Genomic DNA, 19,957 nt, shown 5'->3' on the forward strand with positions numbered 1-19,957 from the left:
GTATCCGCAACCATCTGTGACTCCTGGGATGATGGTGATGATGCTACCTTTCCCAGATCTAAAACTGCTATCACTTGGATTCCTTTCTCAAATCTTCTTCCTCAAATCTCCGTCGTCCCTAATTTTAACCAATGCCGCTCCAATTTTCTTTTCACTTTGATCTCAGCTGAGAGAGCTAGGGTTTCTCCGATGGAGTCCGAACTCAAAGACCTCGATCCCAGGTCCAACACCCAGGATGTCTCCTCCAAAGACGATCGCCCTCTCCTCAAATCCGACTCCACCGTCGTGTCCCCGGACAACTTGCAGGAACTCGAGAAGAAATTTGCTGCGTACGTTCGAAGCGACGCCTACGGCCCCATGGGATGCGGCGAGCTCCCACTGAAGGAGAAGCTTCTCCTCGCGTTCGCCCTCGTAACGCTAGTGCCCATTCGTTTGGTGGTTGCCTTCACTATCTTGGTCGTTTACTACTTGATTTGTCGGGTGTGTACCCTATTTTCTGCTCCCAATCGTGAAGGCGAGGACGAGCAGGAGGATTATGCGCACATGGGTGGGTGGAGAAGGGCTGTGATTGTTCAGTGTGGCAGGTTTCTTTCTAGGGCTCTGCTTTTCACGCTGGGGTTTTATTGGATTAATGTAACCTACAGGGATCCGTTGACGACTGAGGTTTGTCTTCTTTTTTTTTTCTCTCCCTAATTTGCGTTGATGATTACATGGAGAAAACCGTTGGATTGCTATTTCGATTCTCTTCCATAAAGTGAATCATTAATTTTTTTTTCTATATGGTAATATATGGTAAGTTATCGAGTGTATTGATCCTGGTTAGTTCTTTGTCCTGTAATTAATCAGGACGAGGGCAAAGATGAAGATGAAGAACCTGAAAGACCCGGGGCAATAATATCTAACCATGTGTCTTACTTGGATATTTTGTATCACATGTCTTCTTCCTTTCCGAGCTTTGTTGCTAAGGTCAGGTCACTTATTACCCCTCTGAATCTCCTGCCATTATGCAGGTTACTTATGAAATTATTTAATTGAAATTTATTTGCTCTGCCCTTATTTGGTGTTAATACTGACATATGTCTGCCCTTATTATCTCCATTTTGTTGCTGAAGAGATCAGTGGCTAAACTTCCTCTAATTGGTCTCATCAGGTTGGTTCACATCATTTTTATTTATTCAATGTTGGATTGTGGACTATTATTTAGTAGAATGACAATCGGATTCCATTTTTGCTGCCAGTGCCACATTTCTTTCTTCGCATTTATGTGATACTTGCATTGTAGTTCAAGCCCACAAAAAGTTGCAAGACATCTGCACTCATTCATTCAAATTTCCCACTAATAAAACTGCAATATTATTTCAGGATCAGCACAACTTTTGTGTCTGAAAATTGTTAGTTTTCATGTTTCCCTGTTACAAAACCATAATATGTCAGAGCATGACTTTGATGTGTTATAGTTTACAGAGAGCAAGATATGAGGATCCCCCACAAGAATGTGTTCTACTTCTTGTCAGAGTTGTTGCCTTTGTATCATGATTCATGAGCCCTCCCTTGGTGACCTTCCTATTCCTATATAACGTGCTTTCTTTTCTGTGCTATCTTTGCAAAATGGATTTTATTTAAGAGCCCATATCCAATATTTGATGTTAGTTACTGGCCAAATTATATAATATTGATTATTGTGGATGGTTTCAGCACCATTTTTATTGTTCCATGGTGCTATTGCTCTTTCTTCATCCCTTCCTCCGGGAGGTGAATGGCTCACTTCCTTGCTTGTACTGGCCTTGTACCTGAGAAAATGGAGCCTGATATTCTAATGGGTGAGAGTAGAACCAGAAAAGGTTACAGAGTATGGGTGTTTGTTGCCCCATGCTCCCATTTAAATTATTATGATTGTAAGATAATTTAAAATCAGTTTTGAGTTATACATTTTAGAACACAGAATGATTTTCTTCTAAATGTGATAAATTTGTATCTTATCTTACCTTTATCCCAGGATGTATATAGTAGATCTTTTCTTAATAGGAAACAATGGATGGGATAAAGTGGTTTTTGACCATCTTATTTTTGTTTTTGACAGCAAGTGCCTTGGTTGTGTTTATGTCCAGCGGGAGTCAAAATCATCTGACTTTAAGGGTGTTGCAGGTATATGTTATGTTTCTACATTCTTTACCATTACTCTGAATATTGTGGCATGATAAATAAGTTTGGATACCTTTTTGGTCATGTCTTCTTTCTGTTTCCCATTTTTGATATATCTTTGTGGGCATATAGCTATCATACCAGTCCATTGAACCTATTCCTTATATCAAAAGAAACATTTTTTATGATTACAAAGAAAGTTCACTCCAAAAGGAGACAGATCATGGTTTTTTTTTATTGAAACCTGAAAAGGTCCTTCACAAATACTGGATTAGAATTGAATAACCATGTAGCATGAAGGTGAACATTGGGCAAAGGCATGCGAGTAAGAATAATTTTGAAAATTCACAGTGAAGGGACCAAAGTAAATAAATGCATTTTCTTTATGTAAAGATATATAAAATTTAAATGAGTTTATTTGGGACTAATAAAAAAACAATCAATTATTCATTATATTTGAAATTAACAACCACTAAAACATATGACAGATTTACTAAAAGTAAATGACTTTTTGGGAAAGTTCATATATGACCTATTAATTTTGATCCATACAAGCATGCCCCATTGTCCTTTTCTTCTGTGGTTTTGACATGGTTACATAAGAGGAGGCAAGCTCTCTCCCTCCCTCCCTCTGTTTTTTCTTTTGTGGAGGTAGAAGAGAGACTGGATGACTCCAACTGAAGAAGTTTTGCACCCCTTCTATGTTTTGTTCTATTTTTTAAAAATCTGCAATTATAGCTTAATGTGGACGAGAAATACATACTCTACTGACACCCTGAAAAAACAGTCCTGCCATTTCCATCACATGCTAGTCCTCTTTCTGTAATATCTTAAATTATAAATTTTTCTTTTAAATTTTGGACAAGCCTCATTTACATTGACACACATTGGGTAGTGTCAAAGTTGGGTCTGTGTTGGTGCAGTGGCAACTTTGACCTTGAAGTTTTGGAGTACTGGTCAAGCAATAACTCATCAAATGACTTTACATTTTGCTTCATTTTTTAAGCATGATTAACAAATCGCTTTCTTTTGTCATTTTTTACCAAGACAGTTCTCTCTAAAAGGCTGCTATTGCTAAATATTTCTTTATATATCTGATATCTTTTTATACTAACAAGAGGTGCACTGTACCCTTTTGGCTTTACCATATTGATAACAACTGTTCCTTTCCCAATTGAACACTCTGTGTTGTGTGCAGGTGTTGTAACTGAAAGAGTTTGTGAAGCTCATCAAAATAAATTTGCCCCAATGATGATGCTTTTTCCAGGTTATTCTCCTTTGATTTCATTGTTACAGTGTTATATTTTTTAGAACCTGCTTGATTATCCCCTCCTAATTTTTTGATAAGGAAGTTAAGGTTATGAAAGAAGAAGGACATTAAGGTTTTTCTCCAAAATTTATTTGTAAAATTTGTTATAGGTCTGGTTTAGATTTTAGTAATTTGTTTAAGAGATTTAGATATTCTCTATTCTTTGATAGGGTAATTTGACATAGGAAGTGTAAATGCTTTACCTGCTAATTTCAACAACAATCTTGTTATTGTGCCAAATTCTTGTCAGCATAAATCCTGAAAATGACAAAAAAAAGGGATCAAACACCAAATTGCTCAGATAATGTGCTGCTGAACTTTATCTTCTTTATTTGTTCAACATCTAGGATAATTAACTTAAATTTTCATTGGTACGTGTTTGTATCATTGTATGACGTGTCAATGTAGTCATACTTTTTAGCTTTGATGATTAAATTGTTTTGTTGTTTATGGACAAAGTCAATATTAAATTATAAAATTTCTTTGCTCCATCTATTTTTGGATGGAGTCTTTGCATTGTCATTATCCTTGTTTATAGTTGTTTTAATTTGCTCTTTATGTTCACTACAGAAGGCACAACCACAAATGGGGGTTTCCTCCTTCCATTCAAGACAGGTGCATTTTTAGCAAAAGCCCCTGTGCTTCCTGTGATTCTAAGATATCCTTACCAGAGATTTAGTCCTGCCTGGGACTCCATATCTGGGGTGAGTATCTCTGAGAAGCAATTTCACCTTTTCCATCCCTTAAACATTACCCAAGTATTGAAGGCTATGTTGATCTAATACATATTTTGTATAATCCAAAATTGTCTGTTGGTTGCATTATACAATTTCCTTTATTTGTGGTTGAATTCATTTTACCAGTATGGCATATATATTTTTTTTCAATCCTTTTATTGATTTGATGGTTTTAGTTACCCCATAAAAAACTTGAATGGTTATAATTTTTTTTATTTGCTTGCCTATACTAGTTATGTTTTTGAGTCAAAGCTGATGCAATTAGACCAGTCAGTCTGTTTAGCATATGATATATCATTTACAGAAATTAGCTTATCCTGCTTGTCTTCTTCTTGGTCTAAAGTATAAAGAAGTCAATTCAAGAAGGTTAACACCAGAGAATATAGATATTTCCCTTGGAAGAGATGTTAGAAATTTTTGAGACCCAAATTACATAGTTTCTCATCCATGTTTTTAGCCAACATTATTTTCATTAGATTTATAGTAGAGGTCTTTATTGTAGTTTGTGTGGATTTATTCTATTCTCAAGATATAAAAGTTCTCTGATATCTTGATCAAGCCTTTACAAGTACATTTGATTAAAAGTTACTAGATTAAAGAACTTACAGTTGTGTCGTGATTTTAAGTATTAGCCTTGATAAAATTATTGGTGGGTTCTGATACAACTCTGTAATGGCTCTTTTTCAATTTGGTATAGACTAGTACACTGTTGCCCAAAAATAAAATGCATGAAAAGGTAAATCATGAAAATCCAAGAGATGTGCATTGAAATAATAAAGCAAAATAATGGTTGCAGACGTAGTATGATCCTAAAGTCCACAGGTGCCACCATGCTGGTCTTATCCAAGTGCTAAGGTAAATCATGAAAATCCAAGAGTTGTGCATTGAAATAATAAAGTAAAATAATGGTTGCAGACATAGTATGATCCTAAAGTTCACAGGTGCCACTATGCTGGTCTTATCCAAGTGCTACACACTGCTGAGTATCATATATTACACAATATCCAAGTGCCACCATGGTCTTATTCGAGTGCTACACACTGTCAGTCAATTCTTCTGCTTAACCATCATTGGCATTCTCGGAAAAAAAAAAATGCCACCTATCTCTGCTTCATTGCCAACATTATCATAAGTTGTCTCTTGTAAACGGAAACATCACCTTGTTACTTTCATCCCTTTTAAACCTTAGTTGGTGCAACTTTTAGTTGCTTGAAATTTCTTCACGATTGTTAGGTGCTTTACAGCATGTTTAGTTAAACACAAGAGTGCTATAAAGTAGAATATATTCAAAATCAATTTTCAGTAAAGTTACGGACAAGATGCTTTTGCAGAAGAGATTTTTTGGTTTCAAAATTTATTTATGTATTTTACATATATATCATGTTCTCTTCTTTACCTAGATCTTTTATGGAAGCAGTTTACTAGATATTGTTGTTGCTACTATTGGGCCAAAATGACCCTAGTAGAATGAATAATTTTTGTGTCTGGAATGGGGTTATGAAATTGATTTCTTAATAGACTTCTTTCATCATGTGTAAGATACATCACTTCTACCTACTAACTGAAAATGAAGTTACAATTTTTGAGAAAACTCCTCTTTAATTCCCTTAAAAGAAATTTTGTTTTTCTTAAGATGGAGAGCTTATGAAACTATGTTTTCAAGTGTGCTGGACAGTTCTTGGGATCCTATTAAGGCTGTTTTTTGGGCCAGTTGGATTTTGGTCTCCTTCTTTTTCTTTGGCCTTTTTGGTGGTGGGTGTATAGGTTTGCATACCTTGAGTCGCTTTTTTGGCGTCTCTTTATATATGAAATTCTCTTTACTTATCAAAAAAAAAAAAAAAGGTGTGCTGGACAGTTCTGTTAACAGTATCCATGAATATTTATTCTACATGAACTCACCCATTATGTAAATGTACTTCTGTATTAAGATCTGTTTGTGACAATTCAAACTACATGAGAAGCAATCTTGAGCAATACAAAATGCACTTGGTTGCTTAAGTCACTTCCACTTCTCTTATAATGCAAACCTAAATTAGGAAAACATTCAAAGCACTAAAAAGAAGAAATGTTATGTGTTAGAATCTGATTATTTAACTTTCCATTTGCATTGGGTTGATTTATTTTTTATGTGGTTTGTAGTTGGATTCCTAAGCTGAGTTTACATGAATCAGGAATGTATGCTTAATGTGTCGTCTTGTTGCTAACAATGTTTGGAGAAATATGCATCCTTTTGGACTTCTGTATTTAGTTTCACTTGTATCTTCATTTGCAGGTGCGCCATGTGATATTTCTTTTCTGTCAATTTGTAAATCACATCGAAGTAACAAGGTTACCTGTATACATCCCGTCGCAGCAGGAGAAGGATGATCCAAAATTGTATGCTAATAATGTCCGAAAGTTGATGGCTAGTGAGGTGTGTGCCTATATCAATGCTTTTGAATTTTGAACCTTAATTCACAATCTAGAAATTAAATATGAATCCCATTTTTTCTGCAAACGTTAGAGATGTTATGATATTAGAACAGTTGATTTTCTATGATGCCTTGATGTCTTTTGATAAACTTAGAATGAATCCTGGACTTGGTAAGAGAGTATTTCATCAATAAGCATGTAAGAACACACCATAAGCACATGTCAATAGGAGAGTGACTGAACTAGGGCATGAATACCAAAAAATGCAAACATTGTAGCTATGGTAAAATAATGGATTCAAACTCTGAAAATAATTTGTTTTTCCTTTTTAAACTGATCAATACATGAAAACATGAAAAGGATTGCTGAGGTTGTGGCCATTAACAATATATCCCTAAAGGGATAAAGCAACTTCATAAAAGAAAATTGGGAAAGGGCAAACCTTGGGCTAGCCTAGAACCACAAGCTAGGACAAGAATTGGTCAGAGTCATGTACCTACCAAATCTACTTATAATTCAAGGGAATTTAAGAGTGCACATACATATGTGTTTATATACATGTATGGATGTATATATGTATATATAAATTTTAAAAATAAAAACAAAACCTTCGACCAGATGTAGGCAAATTGTGTTCACTAGATACAAAAATTTCTTTGTCACTCGTTGAGACTAGAGAAATACCTGTTTGGATGTGGTGATTAGATTTCAACATAGCCTTCTTGATGGTTTGGTTCTTTAATTATGAGGCGGTGGTGTTACCCTTAAATTTTACCTCATATCAAGTAATTACTATCTTATAGCATGAAAGGAATATCAGTTTCTTGTTTATACTATTTTTTTGGATGTTGGGTTCCTGTACTGTTCAAAATGCAATTTTGATTACCTGATTGTTGCATCTCACATTTCATCTGTTGTTTCTTTTCTGCCTGCAGGGTAATCTAATACTGTCAGATATTGGACTTGCTGAGAAGCGAATATATCATGCTGCTCTCAATGGTAATAATAGCCTGCCTAGTGTTTTGCATCAGAAAGACGATTGATAATATCATGGCTTCGCCCCCTAGTCCCAGTTGGTTTCTTTAGTTTTTGTCCATGAATGGCACTTTATTCAAATAAGCATTGGTGTGCTGTTACTCCTGTAATTTATTTTCTCTTCTTTATAGAAAAAGTAAACTTTTAAATACGTTCTATGTCCTCATGGATCTCTGTTAACAAAACATCAAATCTCAGAGCTTCCTGGCCTTTCTTTTTGAGTGTCAAGTCATATTCTCAATATGTTGATCTAAAGCATCTCTTTCGTGTTCCTGCAGGTTTGTTTTGCCAACGCTAATTGGGACACACCATCTGTATATATTCATTGTATGATTCTATTATTTTTTGCTGAAAAAAAGGTTTACAAATATATAATAGGTATCATGTTCAGAAGAAGCATTTTTGTTGTCCCACGAGTTTTGTATTTCTCCAAATTTTGGAATATCACCATGAAGCTTTTGTGCCAATCTTGAAGGGGTTAGCCCTTTTGAAAGGGATCCAGAAAAAATTGCCATTCAGTTATGAGGTGGTTGGGATAAGGTCCAGCTGCTATTGCTGCATGCAATTGAATGTAATATCAAAAGAAAGATTATGTTGTGATTCTTGGTTGCCAAGTGGCATTCATGTCTGTTTCTTGAATGGTGTTTATGACCAGTTGCTTTTACGCTTTTCTTTTTTAATCTTGATGGCATCTAGTAAAATATTTGTGCTTGGCATTCATGACATGCCAAGATTTGATGAAGCGTGGCCCAATCCTCAACTTTCCCATTGAGTCAATTGTCGCTTAATGTCCCTTTGCTTTTGAAGTGGCAGAGCCAACTACCCATTTATGCCTGGGTTTTTATTTGGTTTGTGTGTTCCCTACCTACCTTTACCAACTGTCCATGGACTGCTCGCTGTAGGACAGACAGCTGGAATGGAATCTGGAATCTGACTAGTCCGGGCTCCGAGGTCTCGATCTTTTGAGCCTCAAGAAAATTTAAAGGTATGATAGGTAGGATTGCCTTGAAAGCTCAAGCTTGAGTTATTAAAACAGGTCAGCTGCGAAATCTACGTCAAGGTGCCTGGAATGGAGGGAACCAGTTCCCGGCCTCCCTTCTGTCAAGCGAGCTTCTGCGTGTTACTGGTATTAGCCCACAATTGAAGCCTCAGCTTTAGACGTCTTGTAGGCAATGTATTCTAGGTATTGACTTGTATAGAATTCTTCGGTTTTGCTTTGAATTTAACTTGATTGTAGGCAGGCGTGCATGCATGGAATTATATTCAGTCGCTTGTAACTTCTAAGTGATAAGCCAGGAGCTTATTCTTCCTTATTAGAATAAGTATATATATATATATATATATATATATATATATATATATATATAAAGTCAGTCTAAATTAATTGGTTTGGAGTACTACATCCATGCATGGTTATGCTGTGATTTTAGAGTTTTAAGGCCAAAATGGTGTTTTTGAAGAAAAAAATAATGGAGGTAGATCCCCTCTTAATATATTTATCAATCTAGTATTCATTCATAAGATTTTTCTTTTTTCTCTTTTTTAGTGTAAAATATCACAGGTGATAACTATGATTTTAGCTTTAAATTTAAAACTACAGTTACAAAGCCATTGTTAGTGACTTTGGTATTAAATTTAGGGCTAAAATCATCATTGATAATGGTTTTTAAATGGAAATAATAATAAAGTTGAATTTAATGTTGCACATGTTACTCTGAGAAATATTTTCAACACAGGTTTAGATTGAGATTTTTTTTTTTTATTTATTTAAAAAAGGGTTACTCTGACTTTGGCCGGGAACGCAATTTTATTTGGATGAAGTCTAGAATCTAGACTATAAAAAACCCTAGCGGCTTATGAACAATGAAAAAATGGGTTTGATTGTAAGTCCTAGGCTGGAGTTGGTATTTCACGGTATTCTATTAAGAGAGTTGTTACAATTATTTTCCTTCACTTTGTGTTTCTTGTTATGCCTTTACCATGGATCCCTCCAGACATGTAAGTCTAGGCCCACTTCTTTTGCCTATTCAGCACGCTCAACCTCTTCGTCACCAAATATTTGGTAGTCCTCATCCTTGTTCGAGTATTAGAACCTGCACTTATCTTTCATTACCCATAGAAAAGCTATTTTATTTAGCAGGCTTCTAATTTTTAGGGAAAAATTATTTTAATTGCTGCCGTTTACTTAAAATTTTGAAAATAATTTTCTTATTTTCGGAAGTGAAATAGTTTTAAAAACTTGCTCGGACAAGCAAGAAAACCACTTCCTAAATTTTAATTCATTTATGGATTACCTTACTAACTCCTATGACTCAAAAGCTTGAAGGCACAAATCAATTTCAGTGGTATGTTTGGGTAATGATCGGGGGATAGGTCTGGGTCTGGGTGGCATGAAGATTTATCACTGTATTCCACTGAGCCGTGTCCCGAGAAATTGGGAATTCCGCAGCAACCGGGCAAGCTGTTCATGACAACTTTGCATTAATAAACGTTGGGACCTCGGATTAGTGGAGCTGGACAACGATGGGTATGATAGTGGCCATAGCTCTTCATCAGAGACCTGAAAAACTCAAATGCTTCATAGAATGGAGACCTGCAAAATACACATCAAAGAAGCTCTAGTGCACAGACAATAAAACTACTATCACATTTCAAGGGTTCATATACTGAGAAACTTGCACAGCAGGCATGGTTAAGTAAAATAATCTACCATATGGATACAAAGTTTCTGCAAGACATGTAATTGATTAGCTAAGGATGACAAATATGAATTACTCTTAAACGAGGGTAATGCTTTGCTCCATCTGGGACTGGATTCTTCAATGGCAAAGAAGCATTGTTTAGCATCATAAAGAGTTCTAACAGGAGATTACTGTGCCACAAAGATTACAAGCATCACTAAAAGCACTTACAATAAATACTTGAAAGAGGAGAGAAGATGCAGCCTTCCAGTGCTGACAAAGAAAAACATCTTCTTTACATAAATTCACCCTTCACCCTCCAACCTCCTAGAGCATGGAGATAGGTCACAAATTGAAAACATCAATGGTAGCCAGAGACACCCTCCAAAGTCTTTGTTTAGCTTATGGAGATTGGTCATCACACTGCAAACATGAATGGAAGCCAGAGACACCCTCCTAAAGGATTTTGTTTATGAGATTCAAAGGACTATTCTATCTGTCTTTCAATGAGCGATTGGTAGATCTTCTCAATTCCCAAGGGGGTAGGCAGCCTTTCAAGGGTGAATGCAGAAACATCGAGGAAGTTGACAACTGCCTCTGCCGCATGGAGATTGAAGACAGGCAATTGAAGGCACTTCTCAGCCTCCTCTTCTCACTATCATATTCTTGGTAATTGGGGTCATGTCTAACAGCAGAAATCTTAAGTGCTTCAGGAAGTATGCAGTTACAGATTGAACCTGCCAGAATAAATAAAGAGAGTAGAAAATTACATTAACATAATTGACTTTCGAAAGACACCATGCAGCACAATACAGTCAAGTGTGATGGCCTCATTGCCACCCAGGAGGTCAGCGATGGAACATGTGACCCACCAAAACATGGAATGCACATAATGCAGATTGCCATATAAGATAGAAAGGGGATAAATCTTGCTCACAGGCTCCTGAACAAATTGGCCAACCAACAACTACTAGCTTCCAAGGAGAGCACAGGTGGACAAGCCAACACATAATAAAGGGGAAAAGTGGAGGAAGAAGAGAAATTTAAATGCATAAAAGAGCCCAGAGGAGTTGGAAATACAGCTAATTGCAGTAATAATATGAGGCATAAAGCATGAGATTTCCTCAAACTGCCATCTCAAAGTGATAAACAGAATGATGAAGGATACCTATTTTTGCCAGTCTATTGACCCATTTTGGAATTGGGCGCCCAGTCAACTTGTAACAGATGTCCTTGCAGAAATGGTTGCAATTCTTAACAATCAAGTGATATGTATCGCCGTTGTAACTTGCAGAGTGGCGCTCCATGAACTCTCTAACCTGAATTGGATCCAAGCATGTTGTCCCAACGAGAATTGACTTCCTAAACTTGAAGCCGGGGCACTGTCGGGGTTCAACCTCAAAGACACCACTAGTTGGGTAGTCGTGAGCTCCAAATGCATATTCTACACCATGAACTATAAAGTGCATGACAACAGCATTAGAAAATAAAAACTTCGGCTGAAGATCACTTTGCAAATAACAAGAACACAGATAATGTATGTTTGCTACCTGCTGCAGGACTAATAGACTAATCTGCTTTCTAATGCACAAAAACTAGCCCCAATTAATCTAGATTCCCTGATCCATTTTGAGGATGAAGTTCATTCATCCTCTGCACAGCTAATGCGATCCAGATAACACATGAAGGGTTGCAACAAGCCACCATATAATTACGTAAGGAGATCATTTGAGAAAAAATTATATTATAATATATATTTCTTTTTTCTTTTTTTCCTGTTTTTGTTACTTTATTTATTTATTTATTTTTTTTTATGAGAATACAAATAATGGGCTAAAAAACTGAGAAATGGAAACTTAAAGCTTGAATTTAGCCATGGTAACTGCAAGTTGTGTTAATATTTCCAATTGGATACTTACTCTCTTTAATTTACATTGCTCTCTCTCTCTCTCTCTCTCTCTCTCAACTAAATAGAAAAAAAAATGAAGCATACAAACATAAAGTGAAATGTCCACGTGTCCATGCTGAGTGCACGTGCAAAAGAGAAGGATACCAAGTTTGAAGGATACCAGGTTTCCCAGTTCTCTTCACTCCCTTCTCCCAATCAGTTAATATTAATTAATTTTTATATATAAAAAAATATGTTGTGTATCTCATACTCTGATAGAGGACCTTCTTTATAGGCAGAAAGATTATTGAACCAATACACAGAGGGTCACCTCTTGACACCCCAACGAGGTAACCAACCATCTCGACATTCAACCATCTGGTTTGTCACAAATATTGCTCTGTATTGTTCTATATACCACACAATGTAGAAAACATTCATACAAATCTGATCCTAAGTTAATCTAATTTGTGTTTTATTCAAGTTTATGTGAAAGTCATTCTAAATGGATGGTCCGGTAGACCCTTCGACAGTTGCCAGAGATAGGAGAGAAGCCTCTATCTAGCAATAACAAATTTAGCACTCATAGTAACATACTTGAAATGTTACTATGTCAAAAATATGTACTTGGAATTGTTTTTCCCATATTATTCACATGCATCAAACTCTACAAGCAATGAGCAAGAAGATGCATGTAAGGGTATGGCAGTATATGGGGCCTTATTAAAATCAACAGGTAAAAATGAGTAACCATGATGCATCTGACAAAAAGGGTTTATTTTACAACTAAGTAACATTCAATTTAATGCAACATGTACTCATGTTGTGACTGGTCATTGTACTGTAGTCCCTACTCCAAACTCCAGACAGAACTGCTAACATCTTCCACTACCTGAAATTGGGCATCCATCAAACCATAAATCTCAAGCAGCTCACACAACCTAGCTCCCCCAATGAGCCTCAGCTAGCTAAATCTCAAGTTTCTCATTTTGCAATTAAGAGTTTTATCTTTTAATGTTTTGTAAGTTAGCAAGCAGCTTCTCTTTTTCTTTTTTCATTTCCCCCTCGAATCCATCCCTTCCCATGTTCACAAAGAACAAAACAAAAGCAGCTATTTTTTTTTTTTTTTAATTTAAATAGAGAGATCAAAGAGAATCCATTCCCCCCAAGAAGCAGATCTTTAAGTCAGTTAAAACTAGTATGGCCAGATAGCTTTGAGTGCGAACTATGTGAGAACAAGCAAGCATCAAGAACTACTCAACATTGGAGAAAAACACAAACTACAGTTCATTCCAAGACTATAAACTTAAATTTTAGGTACATGATAAAAGCAAGAGATAAAGAAACAGTATATAACTTACCTTCTACACCAGAGTGAAAGATTCCAAGGCCGGCCCAATAGACATAACCATTCATAGGTGTCAAGTCGTACACATTGAGATAAACTGGTGTATTTCCAGGACCATAGCCAGCTGATTTCACCTTTGGAAAAATGCAAAAACGAGTTGCTGATTTGCCCCTCAAACGAAGGGGCACAATAGACTTCCATCCTTTCTTCAATCCTAGCTTCATGTTTCCTTAATGATGAAGCCAGCAAGGGATCAAGACCTGGCACCAACTTGCAAGTATGGGTGACCGCATCAACTAATAACAATTATAGCAGGAAAGCAAGTGACTAAGTGAGGAAAAGATCACATTAAACTTTTTATCCCAAAGGGCAAAGTATAAATAATCGCACTTAATATTTCACTTCAAAATGCTCTAAAAGAATTCAATCCTCTCTTCATGAGTATCTCTAATTCAATAAATTCCTCATACAAATAGTTAATGATGCTGCTCAATAATATCACATAAACTCACTAATGACTTAACCATATACAACTTGCTGTTTTGGAGTATCGATTAAGTGCAAATCAGCTCATATCCAGTTTGATGAATATTATAAAGTTTGCATGCTTCTGAAATATTAAAATCAACTACACTATTATTTGCAAGTAACCATGACAAAGTTGAATAGGGAAAAAGAAAAAAGGAAAACTTCTTGTCATAGCCATTTACCCAATATGCTGCAAATAAATAAATCATATATAATATCAAATGTCTCTTATATTCTTTTCAATGAATAATGACACTAGAAAAAGAGGAGTATGACTAGAAGGGATGCTGGGACCATAGGCAAAGACAGAATAAGTGAGAAAACCATGAATGACAAGGAAACTCAGACAAAACTAGATGGGGAACTCAACTGTAGCTTAAATTAAAAAGAGGGCACAACCTGTCATACACAGGGACATGTTACTCATAGCAGCATAGCACATGGACAAGAGGTCAAGAGCTTGCATTAGTGCTGTGTTTATTAAAGAGAAGTTCTCAATTGGAAAGAGAAATAACTAATTGGCAAATAATACTCATATTTTTAGGAAGAGCAAGGAGGAGAAGGGAAGGTTAGATGGAGTGCCACAATCCATAAAAAATCAACAGGATAATTGCCATCCATTAGAAAAGGAATAACTTAAGTCAAGCCAGTTGTTTTATTAATCAAGCCCTCCCTCAATTATTCTCCTGTTACCTCTAGTAATCCATTTATAGCAGTGACACTGTAAAAAAAAGGGCACAGAATATGCTCTCACCTTACAGATACTCTTCGGTCAAGCAACTTGAATTTGATGTAATGTTTGCAAATTGAAAAAACTCCGGGAGCTTCGCCCAACAAGGAGCACCTGCATAGAAAAATTGTAAGCAACAAAATACAAGGGGCCCCACCACAGTTCAGAGAAAGAAAGCCTGTATCTGAATTAGTGGGAGGCCACTAACATACCAGTCACTTTATATCTAATTACACCTATCTACTGTTCCATATTATTATCTCAATAATCTATACTGATCCTGGTCAGAATGGGGTTGAAGTCCCAATTTCAAGAATTTGTTGAGGAAACTTGAGTAAGGCATTGTAACAGAGATGCCCACAATGACCATGACTTGGAAATGTTATCAAAATGAAATCTATCTACAGTACCCTAATCAGCACCCTTCAATCAAACGCTTTGCAGGCCACATTGTCATTTTCAATCTCCTTTAGTTATATTCCAACAACATTATCAAGAATAAAAGCCAACAACATTATCAAGAATAAAAAACTTTGTAAAGATCCCAAAATTCTATAAACTGATCCTGAATCTTAGGTTAAAGCAATAAGGATATCCTTTCTTCTACAGCTTATTTGGTTCATTCATAATCTCTCTCAACTACAAAATGATCACAAACATGCATAGTATTTCTAAAAGACATCGGACTTCAAATTCATTTGTAATCCATCAAAATAGCAACCCAGATTTGAAGTCATTTGAAAGCATATTCTTTCCTTTGTCATTATTTCCAAGAACCAGATAGAGCAATAATGTATGAGTTTTGGCTGGTACTGCCAAACGGGCTATTTTATAGAGAAGTGAAGATTTATTATCTGTTCAAGAAATATTATAATGGTGGAGAATCAACAGACTAATGTGACAACTCCTAGAATTCACCCTCTCGGAAAACCACCCACATGAAGGATTGACTGCGCTCTAAATAATTAATGGAAAAAAAAACAAAGAGAAAAAGATAAAGGTCAATATCAAAGACACCAAAAAACTGAAAATTTATTTGAAAACTCAAACCAAAACCTCATCAAATCTTTGTAAGAATTACTTGGCATGGTGCAAACAAAAACATTTAAAATCATAATTAGCAAACAACAGTAAGAGCATATAATGCTAAATGCCTCCCCACCACTTAGGCCAAGTACATAATTACCAAAATCTCCTCTCTGCTGTGTGAGACAGAAACCCATTACAACTAGGGGACATTCGCCAAAGTCCCCCATAGCAAAATGCAACGATATATGTTCAAAGAAGATGATCATCAAATATGGACCTAAACAAGCTCCAAACCACTGACATTTTCACCCTTCTTGAAGAAGAATAAGGTTGTCCAATCCGACAATTTTTACCCAAAACCTCCAGTTCAAAGTGTTGCATTTTCTAAATGAGTAAAAAAATAGCTAAATTCTTCACCAAAGAAACTAGATTTGCAGTATCTTGTTAAAAGAAAAAATGAAAGAAGAGCCACGCGGATAATCAAGAGAAGAGGGCTAGCATTGGAATTCGGGACGATAGAAGAACTATTTCAGATCTTGTTGAAATTATCTGCGAAGAAAAAGCAGAATATAGCAGAACAATCAACCACCCCTTCCGGTGACCAGATCAGAAAAGCGAGTGCAAAAATTGTATCCACTAAACCGATCCTACTGGAGCAGCAACGGTAAAAGAAAGAAAAACAAGATTCCCAGCTCCCACTCATTTTCCAGAGCTTTCTCAGCACCCAAACGGACCCAAAAAAGAAAATGAGCTCGCAAACCAGAAACAGAAACTTGCAAAGAAAAAAAAAAAACTTACAGATTCAGCGACGAACGCCATTAAAGACGGAGCAAGCCGCCGTGACAGAACATGAAAAAACCAGTGTGGTAGAGTCTTCAAAGGCAAGAAAGCATGTGGGTTAGGCGCAGGTTTAGGTGTGTATGAAGAAACACTCTCATCTCTGACAAAACCGGTGACTGCACCTCCTGAAACCACTATCTCTTCTAGCTCAAACGAATTTATTGATAATAAAAAGAAATTTCAGCAATAACCCCAAGTTTGGGAAGTTGAGAGGCTCCCTCTCTCTCTCCTGTTTTTATCTTCACTTGTGCGTTAAGCTGCTGCTCCCTCACTTTTTTCGTAATGAAGCTTTGTTTCACTCGTTATAGCTCTCTCTCTCTCTCTCTTTTTTTTTTTTTTTTTTAATAAAAATCTATTTTTTTTCCACATGTAAATTTTTCTACATGCTGCCATTTTAAGTCTTTTCTTTTTTTATTATTATTATTATTTAGACTCGTCACATCGATTTCAAATAAATGTATTTTTTATTCTCCAACTTAATTGACCAAATACTCTCCCCCTTTATAATATTAAGTTAGAGGCAATGCCACTTGGACTTGCAAATATGATTGTTTATGTTTTTTTTTTCAAAAAAAAAATCTTAAATTTATCTTGAAAATTATTATTTTATTGTAATAATAATGCATGATTTAATGGAAAGGAAAAATTAAAATTTTGGGGATGTAATAATAGAGATAATTACGCATGCTTTGATTGAGAGTAGAAGAATCAAACCGTTTGTAACTTTGCACGCGCCTTCATAATGTGTAAAGCACGCTCTCAGAAACGGGACAGGGGAATAATGCACACTGCACGGTTGCCCTGCTCATTCATGTCCACGTGACCACGTCAGTGCCCGTGGTGCTTCAGCTGCGTCTGGAACGCGTGCTTCTAATCGCCTCAAATCTGAAGGTAAAGCACTGAAATCTGAATTGTTGCCAGGTGATTGTACTTAAAGAATAGGAAAAATTAGAAAAGATAAGAAAATGACATAAATCAAAGACAATTGAGTTGAAAGCTGAAAAAGAAAAAAAAAGAAAAAAAGAAAAAAGAAACTGTTTCAACGGATGGGAGAAAGAGAAAAAGGAAAATTAAATAATTGGTATTCATTATGGCATCCGTTTTGTTTCTCCAAAATAATGGACCCGTTGCATGGATTGGGGTAAAATGAACCCCAACCATCCACTGGGTGGACCCCGTTCCGTGGTCACGCCGTCCCCCACATTTATTGTGCGCACGCGCGATGCCCCTTCTCCATCAACCTCTCCATTTTCTTCTCTATGTAGTAAATAAATTTGTTAATATAGTTAAATTATTATTATTATTATTTTTTATTTTTATAATTGTTTTGACCCAAAACTCAAAATTTGTGGCTGTCAAGTTTAAATTTGTGAAACAGCTTGGATGATAAGGACATGTGAAATAATACCATTAACTATAGATAATGATTGCAAATCCATTCTCATGTGAAAACGACACTCAAATAAACAGAATCTTAATATTTTTGAGAACAATAATGAAACATGTAATTAAGATAAGGAGATACACACAGGGAAGCAAGAGTATTATAAGTAGGACAAAAATTAGAATGCAAAATAGGGCAAATTCTGTGTACAAAGGGTTGGAATTGAATCTGAAATCAGACTAGAAAACATTTAATAATAAGTAAGTGGCCCTTATACATTTCCAATGGCTTGAAAAAAATAATAGAATTGATTATTGACTGCAGAGTGGCAGCAAACAGCCCGCAGGCTACAGGTCTGCGGTACTAGAATAGTTGCAGGCAGTCAACTTTAAAGTTAAATGAATATGAAAATGGAAATGGGATGGAGAGGAGAGGCGCCAGCTCTTCCATGGCGAAGGTACAGCTGCTTTTAAAGGCCTTCATGGACATCTTGTGTTGGGTCCCTATGCTTTGCTCTTCTGTCTGCTCAGCTGCCCCTCCACACGTGACAACCAATGCTCATTCTTTCTTTTTCCTTCTGTATGAGACTGAAACTGGGAAAACAGCAGGGACTCGAAGAATGGGTAAAATAACAGTTTTGTCAAAGTCAACAATAGTGGATCCATGGTGCTATTGGGATATTTCTTTGGATTTCCCCCAACACATAATGTGTACTTTCCTGCAAGGAAAGACCCAAACCAAACGCAGAGATATTAGAATCGTGGCCTATTGGGACATTAATTTCATTCTTTTAGCTGCATTTATCAAGTAATGAATCCCATTACCTCCTTTGGAGCTGAAAAAATGGGAATTTATTTTGGGAAAAGAAAAGCAAGGTGTGTGGGGTGGGAAGGGGAGGTGGGATGATTCCGATGTGGGAGGGTAGGAAGGATGGTGAAAGGGGGTGGTGGGACCAGGAATGCAGCTTTGGCAGGTGTCAGGAGCCCAACCCAGCAAGGCAGGGATCTTCACAATCTGGGGAATGTTATGGTGTGAAATGGGAGCATGGAGTTTTGTGGTTTAACCTCCAATAAAACGACAATGTACTTTCCAAAGAAACAAATAATAAAACGACAAATAATGCATGCCCTGCTCATAAGGCTGTTGCTACCCATGGATGATGGACCCAGAAGCATCTCCTCATCTCTGCCTCTCCTACTCTCATGTCATCTTCCCAGGGCCCTCTTTAGTCTTTACTCCTCTCCCAATTCACCACCATTCTAATTCTTAATGCTCAAGTTCTGTGCTTGGTTTATCCTGCAATACTTCCACACAAAAAGGAAAATTGATATCTGGAAAGAATTTTGCCTTAAAAAGGGGAGAAAAAGGACATTGATTTCCAGCCCAATTAGTTTTGACATGCTGCTTTTTGACACATTTGTCTAAAACACAATCATTAGTCTAAAACCACGAGTCAAATTCAAGCTCCCATAGATTTGAATTTCAGTCAAAATAGATGAGAAAAAAACAGCGTGGATGAAGTAAAAAAAACCCAGATAGAGATAAAATAAACGGGCGACCACCCCTTGTTTTCTTGCCTCCTAATAATTGAATCCTTTTTTGAAATTGGCTGATATCTTTATTTGAAAATTGAAATGTAAGAAGGAAGACTTGATTTCAAAAGTTACACTAAGAACATCATTTGAAGATAAAACAGTGAAATTCAAAATGGGGCCTTTTCAGACACATACAATGATTCCAGGTTTGAAAGTTTGGAGGACTGTGTTTCTATTTTAACCGTGACAGCTGCCAAAGACACTCGTACGTTTACAGCACCAGGTTCAGGTAGGTTTATTCTCTCCAGAGGAAAACAACCAAATCGTACATCATCTTTGTATGCTTTTGAGGTGACAGT

General features: G+C 36.3%; 2 protein-coding genes across 4 annotated transcripts; one reads left to right on the forward strand and one right to left on the reverse strand.

Moving 5' to 3' along the window:
- Positions 1 to 8,315, forward strand: LOC117906909 (lysophospholipid acyltransferase LPEAT1). 2 transcript variants are annotated; one of them, XM_034820185.1, is made up of 9 exons: positions 1 to 663; positions 847 to 966; positions 1,113 to 1,150; positions 2,081 to 2,145; positions 3,341 to 3,409; positions 4,022 to 4,155; positions 6,461 to 6,601; positions 7,536 to 7,599; positions 7,914 to 8,315. In XM_034820185.1, exons 1-9 carry the CDS (start codon positions 190 to 192, stop codon positions 7,931 to 7,933), a joined length of 1,125 nt encoding a protein of 374 aa, XP_034676076.1. In that variant the 5' UTR covers positions 1 to 189; the 3' UTR covers positions 7,934 to 8,315. The 2 variants fall into 2 exon arrangements, with proteins under 2 accessions (XP_034676076.1, XP_034676075.1); XM_034820184.1 differs by lacking the exon at positions 7,914 to 8,315 and having other exon boundaries at positions 7,536 to 7,876.
- A 2,093-nt stretch (positions 8,316 to 10,408) lies between these two features.
- Positions 10,409 to 16,943, reverse strand: LOC117907133 (deSI-like protein At4g17486). Of its 2 annotated transcripts, none has more exons than XM_034820528.1 (5): positions 16,638 to 16,943; positions 14,835 to 14,924; positions 13,566 to 13,812; positions 11,485 to 11,772; positions 10,409 to 11,053 (listed from the first exon to the last, which is right to left on the reverse strand). In XM_034820528.1, exons 3-5 carry the CDS (start codon positions 13,774 to 13,776, stop codon positions 10,809 to 10,811), a joined length of 744 nt encoding a protein of 247 aa, XP_034676419.1. In that variant the 5' UTR covers positions 13,777 to 13,812; positions 14,835 to 14,924; positions 16,638 to 16,943; the 3' UTR covers positions 10,409 to 10,808. The 2 variants fall into 2 exon arrangements, with proteins under 2 accessions (XP_034676419.1, XP_034676418.1); XM_034820527.1 differs by having other exon boundaries at positions 13,566 to 13,848.
- Between the last annotated feature and the right edge of the window lie 3,014 nt (positions 16,944 to 19,957).

Source organism: Vitis riparia, chromosome 18 (genome assembly GCF_004353265.1).
Source record: "Vitis riparia cultivar Riparia Gloire de Montpellier isolate 1030 chromosome 18, EGFV_Vit.rip_1.0, whole genome shotgun sequence".
In the NCBI taxonomy this organism is placed as follows: domain Eukaryota; kingdom Viridiplantae; phylum Streptophyta; class Magnoliopsida; order Vitales; family Vitaceae; genus Vitis; species Vitis riparia.